The sequence below is a fragment of the Antrostomus carolinensis genome, unplaced genomic scaffold (assembly GCF_000700745.2).
Source record: "Antrostomus carolinensis isolate BGI_N321 unplaced genomic scaffold, ASM70074v2 scaffold39358, whole genome shotgun sequence".
Lineage (NCBI taxonomy): Eukaryota > Metazoa > Chordata > Aves > Caprimulgiformes > Caprimulgidae > Antrostomus > Antrostomus carolinensis.
The window spans coordinates 40,418-51,455 of NW_010333003.1; the positions used below are offsets into that span (position 1 = coordinate 40,418).

At 40.7% G+C, this 11,038-nt stretch overlaps 1 protein-coding gene across 1 annotated transcript in view; it reads right to left on the minus strand.

Moving 5' to 3' along the window:
• The window catches only part of LOC104529430 (phosphatase and actin regulator 3), a 38,675-nt gene extending 29,540 nt beyond the window's left edge, over positions 1–9,135 (minus strand). The window contains exons 1-3 of the mRNA XM_010173734.2: positions 9,038–9,135; positions 7,754–8,044; positions 6,524–6,771 (exon numbers count right to left, since the gene is read on the minus strand). Coding sequence (XP_010172036.2) covers positions 6,524–6,771; positions 7,754–8,044; positions 9,038–9,135 — 637 coding nt within the window. The remainder of the gene's footprint in view (positions 1–6,523; positions 6,772–7,753; positions 8,045–9,037) is intronic.
• Positions 9,136–11,038: the final 1,903 nt, after the last annotated feature.

The following is an 11,038-nucleotide window of genomic DNA, read 5'->3' on the forward strand; positions in this document are numbered from 1 at the left end:
GTAGTTTACAAGTCAAAGGCTGTGCATCTTGCCTCAGTCCTCTGAGCTTCCCTGTCACCCAGAGCAATCCCTATTTCCTGAACCAGTTAGAGGTTCCTTTGTAGAAGGACTGGATCTCTCAGAGACAGGAGTGGCTGGGACACGTGCACCTTCTTCTCTGGGTCACCAGGTCTAACCAGGAATAGAATGGAAACTGAAACAATGGAAGCGGTTGCTTAGCATGTGTGTATATATGCACACACACACACACATACATATATATGTATATATACACATATATATAAAGTGTCATTCTGGTTTTCTAGCATTAGAAACTAGAAAATCAGAGTTGTGAGCAGACCCCATGTGTAACTAACGCTAAATGTCAGCCATTAGGTATGTCTACATCCTGTCCCGTGTGACAGTGTCAAAACAGAACTTCATTTAGCAATCAATACTATACTGTTGACATTGGGTTTTTCCTCTGAAGAGAGCAGGGGCAAATATTGCAAGGAATGTAAGAGAAGGCCAGGTTTTATGATGCTATGCAGAATGCTGGCAACTTAATTGGGCATTCAGGCAATAAGAGAGACAAATACTTACTGTAATTGCATCACCTGTGGTGCTTATTGTACAAAAATGATAACATGTTTTCCATCAAACCAGACAACCTAAAACATTGCCATTACAAAAGAACTGCTCCTAGGAGAACGTGCAGCAACTGTTTTGAGTAGGAGGCTACTGCTCTTTAGTGTGCTGGATGTCAAGTCCTTGATGCTGCCCTTCTGATGATACTAGAAACATCCTTCGACTCTTACTAGAGGGAACTGTGGTTGAGCTTAGGTGTTCTATATCTCTGGTGTTATCTCCTTAGACTTCAGCAGGCTAAACAAATGAAAATTTGACTCCTGAGATTATAAAACCATTTTGCCATGTGTTTGGAAAGGTATGCAATAAAATAGCTGGAAAGTAGAAAGGCGTCTTTATTTTTAAATGCAGATTGAAAGTCTGAGGTGATGCCCGTATTTGATGAGGGGCAGCTTGCTTATGATGTGGAGGGGAAAGAAGAGGCAAGTGCTATTAAAACCAGTGAGCTGCTGAGTCATACTGGTAGGGCTGCAGTCTTCCAACAGTGATGTTACAGGTACATTGTAAGCAAGTAAATTTACACCAGATCCCTGCACACCTCTGCTGTGCTGTACTGGCCCTTCTGGTGTCCAGTCCAGGGCTTCAGTGGAGTCTGAAAATTGTCATTGCAGAGTAACACCAGTCAGATGGAGTTCAGAGTATTTTCAGGGTATGCAGGAACTACAGTTAAATCTTTGTATTTCCTTCATCTTGGGAGCATGGTGTACAATAGGAGGTTATTTTGTTTTGGTTTCTTTTTACTTTAAAGGTTTTGTTTTTTTTAATTTAATGCTTCACCTTTTCTAGAAAAGGTCACCTCATTTTTGAAGAAAATGCCATTTAATTGGTATTTTTGTTTGGCATTTGAGATAGGATTAAAGTCTGTTTTTTAAAGGATGCTCTGGAGGTTGGCAAGGTACTAAAACCTAAATATATTCTCATTCCCAAATATTGGGGTTTTATTTGCTAGGGATCTGTGGGCCTACATTTTTATTACCACTATTGATCTCAAATTTCCTTATGCAGAGAGGGGGAGTCTATACCATATCCACATATACATGTTGAGAAGACTGGGGCAGCGAATAGTTATCTCCTTGTGTGAGCAGGGACAAGTCTCTTGATAGTTGCAGTGATCTAAAATTAAACATTTAGAAACCATAATCAGCTCAAAACCCCACTTAAACTCTAAAGCTGTGCCCTTGTTTAGCACCTTCCTCCTAATGCTTTCAAAGTCTGTTGCAAACATTAATTAAATTAAACCACACAGACCTCTGGAGTAGTAGGTATCCATTTAACAGATGGGTAAAGAAGTGAAATTATTTGGCTGCTGCCACACAGAACCTTCTGCTAACTGAATATATGACTCCACCAGAAACATTTGGCTCATGAAGTCACAGGCTTGGGACTCTGTCAAGGTTTTTCAAGCCTTCACCTCTCTGGGAGTGGGTGCAGAGTGGGCGTTTGCAGTGCTTGATCCATACAGCACAGGAACCAACAGAATTCCTTCTGGAAACAATCTGAAGCACGTTTGGGGCTAGTAAACTCCTGGGTATCCCTGAGCACCTTCTCATCTTCACCTGGCAATTTTAAACAGGCAGTAAGAGGAATTTGGTCACGTCAGGAGATTGCTGCAGAGAGGCTGCACATGCACGTCAAGCCCAACGTCTCTAGAACATGACAGACGCACCACCCATGTGCTGGCCATCTGCAGAGTGTGTTTGCGGGCAGTTCAGTGCATTTTGGGTGCACTGAAAGCAATATATGTATACACTGTACAGCACATGCCTACGTCTCTGTCCAGAACTGCGTTAAAGGAAACAAGGGAGCTCTACATACGGAGTTATTCTCCCATTCATCAGTGACAGCTGAGGTATGAGCATGCAGGACTATCCTTCCTCCCTGCAGGCTGTTATAAAACTACTTGCCATACCATACTATACCTGATCTTTGAATTGTGGGAGGACACAGGCTTGAATCACAGTGATGTCATCTCATTGAAGGTCAGCTGAAACCGATGCTCTGCAGGTAAAAGACTGGACCTTTTTGCAAGAAGTCCAGGCAAAACCTTTCTGCAAGGTTTTGAAGCTGATGTGGAGACATTGGCTTAAGCTAGCTCAGGTATACCCTAGAGGCTTGTATTTCAGAGACAGAACAATGCAATATTTTGCTTGAAACAAAGTAAAATGAAGCTGCCTTGACTACTCCGAGGCTGCTCTGCTGCACACCTAGAAAGAGTCTACTACTTTGTGAAATTAAAAACACCAATCATATCTGAAAAATCTCAACTTTAACCCAAATCCTGCTGTCTTATTAGAGGAGTAGAGAGCATGTAACCCACTCAGGATAAGCTGTGCTCACTTCATCCAGATGTCCGGATTTCTAAAAGGCTTATGCTACAGCCACTCCCATGGTCTATATGCACTGTGCACTGATTAATCTTTAGGGTGTTTCACCAAATAAAAATGCAAGAGATGAGATTAAGCTGATCTGCTAGTCTAAGGAGCTGTTCTCCATGCCTGACCAATTAAGTTAATTCCTGAAAAATAATACCTGCCTGACAAAGTGAAAAGAGGGAGAGGACGTTACCCCATTCAAGGAGACATGCTGGGAAACAGCGTGTAATTCACCTGTTTTCATCTGGACTGGCCCACTGATGGCCAGTTCTGTTATTCTACCTGCTGCAGAAACCTGTATCTGTTGTTTCAGAATTAATAAACAAATAAATAAAACTAAACCAGAGAACAAAGAGGAAGGAAAACCCTAAACTAGTTTTCCCACATCCATTTTCAGCACCCTGAGGCAAATTCCTTCCTGATAACTACCTCAGTGGAAAGTGAACCTGTAAATACCCTTATCTAAGTGTTTTCTTCCTAAGGGTTGTTTTTCCTGGTCAATAAGGCATGTTCAATGACATTTTGCCCCACAACCAAGCTGTCTCAGGTGGGATCTTGGCTGTGGCTTGTTTCGTGATTTATGACAGCTCAGCTAGGTCAACAATAAAAGCTTTGAAAATTCACACCCTTTTCATGCTTGAATTGCAAGTTCCTGACAAAAGTTCTTGTTTTAATTCGGTTGAATAATGATATTTAATTTCCTGTATGTTTACTGTTCTTTCTTTCAAGCAAAAGGCAAATCCTAACACTGCATGTTGGTGGAAAGACCTTCCTTGCACTAGTCATCAGTTATCTGCTACAGGCTAGTTATGTTATTTTTTAAATTCATGCACAAGACTACTGCCTTGCCTTGTGGTTTTAGAGGTTTCAAAGTATGATTTATTGAGGGGGGTGCTAATGGAAAGGCAAGGGATGGTTCCTTGCTTCTTCCAGAGTTCTCTGTGACCTGTACCAGCCTCCCTGTAGGCACGGGACTGATGCACTGTTCAGCCCTGCAGTGGCAATGGCAAAGTTGTGATGTACTAAGGCAGTACACTAACTGTAAAACAGTTTTAGATTAATGGATATTTTTACCTCCTGGCTTGCAAACCAGCCTAGATATTTTAAACTAGAAAGAATCAGGAGCTTTTCAGGGAATTATTCTGGTACTATCCCTGTCACTACTGCATCTCTCCTTCCTCTCTGTAAGGCGAATGGCTGCATTTGAATGAATGCTGGCACAAGCAGTGCCACCCAGTGTCAACACCAGAAATGCCCTGCTTGTGTCCCAGCTTGCACTGAGTAAAAGGGCCCCGACTGCATCCCCAAAGCTGCTGTCTCCTCGGGGGCAGAGGTTATACCACCTCACACCAGGACTTTCGTGGTTTACGTGACCGTGTCACCCAGTTTGCCATGTACCTGTTCATGGCAGCCTCCCTAGACATCAAACAGCTGAACCTTTGCATGGCCTGGTGTTTTGTTGTGCCCCTAAAATGTGCCTGAGCTTGAACAACCAGCAGAGCAAGCACCAGGCTTGTACAAGAAACTAGGTTTTTTTGTAAATGCACATTTACAACCTGCAAGGACAAGGCAGTCCACAATGATCTTAAACTATTTTAAATAAAATGATCTTATGCATAAAGCTTGTCTTATGATGACTTGGATAAGTTTTAGGGGTGTATGGAATGGGCTTCTTGGTGCAGAGACTGAAGTTTAAGTGTGAAGAGACTCGAATGCCAAAAAGTGAGATAAATGAATTATGAGGAAGAAGGCTGTGTAGCTACAAACAAAGAAATGAGAGAAAATTCTTCCTAGAAATTATTTTTGTTGAGTTAGAAATTGTTTTGCATGGAAAAAGGACTTGTATTCATATTTGGGGCCTCTTTATCAAATGATAAACCATCTTCATTTGCTCTCTTTGCCCTCCGTGTACATGCAGGTAAATACTAATCTGTATATAATCAACACAGTACCTAATTTCATAATAAACCTTTGAGTTTTCAGCCTTTCAGATAAGATATCTAACTGTCTACATATCTACATAGGCACTTCTATTACTAACACACCATCACAAGAACTGGGGAAGCAAGTCTGTCTGTGGTTCTGGCCCTTGATATTTTGAATTTGGGCTGTTAATCTTATTCACTAAAACATTCAAGAATGTATCAGCCCCACCTCATTATATTCACCAATTAGTCCTGTAAGTTTTTCTATCCATCTTTTATATCAGTTGGTCTAGTATTGCCCTATAAAACTTGTGTTTAAATCATTCTTAAGCCATCATCAGCGCAGCGACACTGGTGCTCAGCTGTAGTAAGCAGAAATATTTCAGAACTCTGACACTTATTGTGGAAAGCCAAGAGCTGCTTCTAGAGATCACTGAAATTTGTACAATAATAAATGCCCTTCTATCATCCTATTTTCTGTCTTCACAGACAGTGAATAACTATTTTGTTAAATATATGGAGTATTCATCTTCAACAGTAAAGTATTCAGATTTATTTTTACTAGTAGGAGATGATATGTTCTTGCCTGGCTGACTGTAGCTCTTAAAATTTATGCCAAAAGAGACCATAATTATAATAACCAATATATAACCATATTATTAAGAAAAAAGATAGAACTTAAAAGGTGATTTTTAAGTTATCCTTAAATGCACAGCAAATATGCAAGGGATTCGCTTTTGGTTTACCTTTTCTTAGTAGTCTTTTCTATTACTAGGTGTCTTAAGACACAGGAGCAGAACTCATGAGTCCTGTGTGCTGGCTTATACTTCCCAATAGGAATTTTAAAATTCATTCTTTATCTGTTATAACAATTTTTTTAAATGAATTTTTCTCTGCCTGCTTTCTCTTAACACATTGGTGAAGAGTTTGAAGGATTCATTTCAGACTGAATGTTTGTCCTGTTAACACGAAAAACATTAAAATCTTGAATGAAAAGTAAATTTTCTATTGATAGATTATTATTTTGCCAAAGCTCACTTCAATAATTGCTCAAGATTATCCAATGCATTCCCCATATGTCTCAAGGAAGGGTAAAATGAACCAAATGGAGAAGCAACTTTCTCCTTTCAGATATTTCCTCTGGAGGTTTGTCCTTCCTAGATTCATTGATCGCTTCCAATTTTCACTGTACTGGAATAATAGTTCTGAAATGGGATGTTTCCAAAACAGCTGCAGCATTGGCACCAGGTGTGCAGGAAGCTGTGCCTACTGACAGGGAGGTGTGTCTGCAAGTGCTGCCGTTCAGACGTGGCAGTACTGAGGGTGTGGGAGTAACGGAAAGGGTAAAGCACACTGATACATTGACTTATCAACAGAACTCTAAGCATCATCTTAGCATGCAGTACCTACCAAGACAAGCATCATCACAATCACTATGACTCAAATTTAACTTTAGCTTTTCACCAGGATTCCTTGAAAAATTTGATGTGACAATAGGGGAATTTATACTGCTCAGTCCTTTCTGTCGCGTGCTGCCTTGTTTAGAGCATTCCATAGGTTATGATAGTATATCTTTATAATATAAGTGACTTTCCTTACCAGAAATAATGGAGTCATTCAAAACTTCTTCATCCTGATAAAAAACAGAGTCTTCCGTGAGCTCCGAGTTCATGATCATGTTTTCTTTGTTCTCATCTGATTCTTTAACCGAGTTCCGCTTATTTTCTGAATCACTGCTGTAGCTCAGGGAGTTCTCCTTTTCTTTGTTGCGCTCAATGCTAGACGTTCTGGATGGACGGACATCCACTCTTTTTTTTGGAGAGCCTTTGCTTTCTCTTCCATGGAAGCTGTAGGTGGAAGGTGCACAGCCCAGTTTTTACAAGAGACTGTTTTATTGCTACAGTAGGAACTTATTGTTATATGAGAATGAGCAGAATGTCCTGTAGCTCATAAAGGCCAGGGCAGAGAGTTCAACATGGGACAACACAAGATGGCATTCTTAAGACTGTGTTGAGAATGGCTAATGCAGATCTACTTTCCTATCTCTGTCATAAAAATAAGGTACGGAAGGGTAGTGACTAATGTATTTCTTTGATATATAGCCACATGCTATACTGTAGTGATTAAAAAACCCCACACGGCACATCCTTCTAATGTAAAACATACATAGCACAAAATATTACCATTCTGATATTTTATGATCATGACAAAGGTTTAACAGGGCCTGGAAATGATATCGTATGAATCTATTCCCCATGACAATAGCTGATGGAATTGAGAAATGTTACCAGCTTAACTCCAAAGCTCTGTGATGGAAAAGGTTATCTCTGTCCTCCTCTAACACACAGGAGAGCTTATAATGAAAACCAAAGCACTCAATGTACTCCCACACAAGCATTGTATTAAAAATGGATATGGTATATGCTTATGTATAAGCCAAGAGACATACACCGAAATAACAGCATTTCTCATCTGTAAAGGACTGTTATCTAGAGCAGGATATGCCTTAGGTACTCTAACTTGGTATCTTGTAGGGAGATTTTCTTTTGCAATAGGTCAAGGATTATCAAATGATTCTACCTATTTGAAAAACCTATTTCCATGTCACAGTTGCCTCCTTACAAAGGAAGAACATAATTTGAAGTAACTGCCAAATTAAGCAGTTTAACCAGGGATGGATGTTCGAAGTAGTGACATCAAGAGGAAGGCAAACCCAAGCTGTAGGGGTAGATAAAATGCTAATAACAGGGTAAGGGGCATTTACTAAGAAAAATGATTTAGTGGAATGACTGTCCCCATGCAGCCACATAGGCAAGAGGTTGTAGGTACCTGTCCTGCCGGTGTTTGGTGGCCAGAGCTCTGTGGAGTTCTTCAATGACTCTGCTGGGAGGTAAAGGCAGATGGACGGCAGCCAGGTGAGGGGAACCAGTTGGCGTTGTTACCTGTCCTCTGACATGGGGATCTGAACTTTTCTGGCCAGAGGGATGGAAGAGGGCAGCTTGTCCTGAGATTTGGGAGGAACCAACAATGACATAATTCTTCAAGATGGTGGAAGGAGGAGATTTCATGGCTGGGTCATCTATTTCACTTCCCCCTGTCAAAATACAAGAGGGTAAGAGGCTGTGCAATGCTGCTTATTTTGTTGCACACAGAGTCTGCACTGAAATTAATTTGTTGTGTTGAACAGAGGAAAATGGTGAAGTTTTATTCTTGCTAGGAGGTAACTGGTTAAGCTGAGTAACTATATGAATTCAAAAGGTTCATACTACACAGATCCAGATCTTTGGACTAGAAAAATAGATGCCTCCCCCATTTCCCTCTTTCCCACAGTATCACATGCTCCTTTTTTGTAGCCCACCAATGCATTCTTGATTGCCAGTCCTGTTCCTCCTGAGCACTGATGGCTTGTACTCTGGTGGCTTTCCAATCTAGCACTTTCTCTGCTGGACTCTGACAGACTGTATTAAAATTTATGCACCGTGGTTCTCAGTCAGGACAAAATGTACCAGTGTCTATTATCTGCTCCTCTGTGGCTGCTCCACAACTTAGACCTCTGTCTTTCAGATGCCAGTTGAGGAAATGCCAAAATCATTATAATTTGAGGATAATGTTTGCATAACAAAACTTGCCAAATGAAATCCAAATGAAAGATGTGGTATTGAGAAAAGAAAAGGATGGGGCAATCCAATCCTTTTTACCCACAGATTCAGGTATTTTTTATGCCATGTAAGAATTTTATTGGAAATTAGACTTCAATGCACACATTTAGTACCTGAGTCCAAAACAGAGTGGACATTTCCTTGGTTGTAAATGTTGTTGTTTCACACTCTTAAGATAACTGAACATCTGGCTATAAAGAGATACTGGTTAGGTTTTCTGTTCTGCAGTTCTCTTCCCCTTTCTCTTATATCTCTGTCCGAAACCTCTGGCATATGGTGTTGTTTACATCAATAGCTCAGTCTGGGTGTAAAAAGGCAACCCAAGTGCCTCATACAAAGAGTATTTCTTTTCTCTCGTTGCCACCTAGTGTTTTAAAGAGGAATTTAAACTGACAGCTTGTACAGCTTTTGTACAAACTTGTTTTCACTGATAATTTTTACTTTTTTCACTTACTTTTGAGATAAATCCTTCAGTTCATTTTTGGAAGGCATCTTTGCACATTTCTCTCCCTCCAACCCAGAACCCCAACCAATGGCCAGAGCTTCATTCATCTCTATGCATCCAGGAAACAGAGGTCAAGCTAGTCCAAAAGTTACCAATTCAAAATTCGAACATGTCAGAAAGTCCAGGGGCATTTCTTCAACTGTTTAGGTGCCTGGTGTGCAGTGGCTTGGCCATGAGACACCTCCCCACCCCGGAGCTCCCCCTGCACTGATCAGGATGGTTGCTGCAGCCAGGACGTAGCCAACCTCTGCTAAGCAAAGATGTTTTTTTCAACACTCAAGGGGATTTTGATTATGTGCTACTGTGGAGATGCACAGAGGACGTTTATGATTGATCATTGCTCATTGAATCATGGCCCGAGGGGCTGAAAAAATCAGCTCTTGAGTCACTTTATACCACTGCACAGTGAGAAAAGGTGTTGGTGTTTTCTCAAAGCAAGAGCCCCGGGTGGAGCTCAACCCTAAAGCAGTGAGAGAGGAGACTTTGTTTTATCTTTATACTTGCTTGTTCCAGCAACAGGTCAATTTTGTCCTCATTGCAGCTTGGGGCAATACTGAGAGTTGAGTTTCCTTAGGTCACACCTTGTTCGTCCTAATGACGGCTGTTCAATGAATAATCTCACAAAGTGATGTCTTGGCACCTTGCCCTGTTCCCCCTCTCTCTGTGATTAATTGGTACTTGGCTTACTCCTCACTCCTCTGCTAACAGTGTCTCTTAACATTGTTAAGGAGGAAAAAAACTAAAGACAAAAGAGCTTTTCAACCTCTTGTCTTTTTTTTCTTTCATAATCACTCTTTGTTTCTTTCTCCCCATGCATTTGTATTCCCTTTCACTCATTGACAGTGTTTATTTAGTCTTAACTTACCACTGCCTCCACATCCACACAAAAATAAACAAACGTATAATCGCTGTTGGAAAAGGGTCTGTAGTTATTTGAGTCATTGAGAAAACTAAGAGTTGTTCTTTGTGGAAAATTTAGATGAGAATGAAATACCAAAACTCAGCCTGTCTTAGATGTCAGAGGAAATACTTTGGTTAAGCAGCAAAATTCCTAGACTCAAAATGCTGTGAAGTGCCTGGTGGAGCTGTAATCTCGCTACTCTCTATGGGTCAGGTTTTCCTGTGTGTGACATCTCACACGGAGCATGGCCTTCTCATCAGCTGAGCAAAGTCAAAGGGGTGTCCTGGTTGTGCCTCTTCATGTTGCAAAGTGGAAAGGGGGGGCTAGAGCTTGACTCATAGCAGAGAATGGTGAAGCAACCTGAACAGCGGCTCCCAAGAAGCATTATGATACCATTTGGAATCTAGCTTCTACTCAAAGTCTTATGGCTTTTAATCATGGACAAAATATGGAGATTTTCCATGAGAAACAAATATTCTTAATTTTCCTCAAAAAGACTGAAAATCCCAATATTTTCTATGAACCCCAGTGGTCAGATCACAATGTCCCTCTGATATTTTGTTTCCTGATGACTTTGGAAACCCTGTTCTTTGTGCCAGTAGGTGAGTGTGGATGCAAATTGGGGCTGAGATAATGGCTGTCATTTAAAAGTCTAAATATCCAACAAGTTTGACATTTAGATGTCAGTACTTGATTCTAATTTGCAATAAGGCCCTTTTATCTGCTTTTACCATATGCAGGGGCCCTAAAATTGGAACAAACTAAAATCATATTCACTTTAACACCCTTTCTGCAGTGCCAGAACATTGGAAAATGTAACAACATTGGCAATACTTTAGAAAATCAGGCCCAGAGGAATTGCTCTTGAAACATTCAATGAAGCCTGGCACAGAGGATTGCTTTGTGGGAGCCAGGTGTATCACTTACATGTGTTCTGTGTAACTAGACCACATTTCATAGCTCTACTTTAGACCTACCCTAGAGAGCAAATCCTTCAGCCTGAAACCTCTACAGAACCCATTGAATCATAGAATAGATTGGGTTGGAAA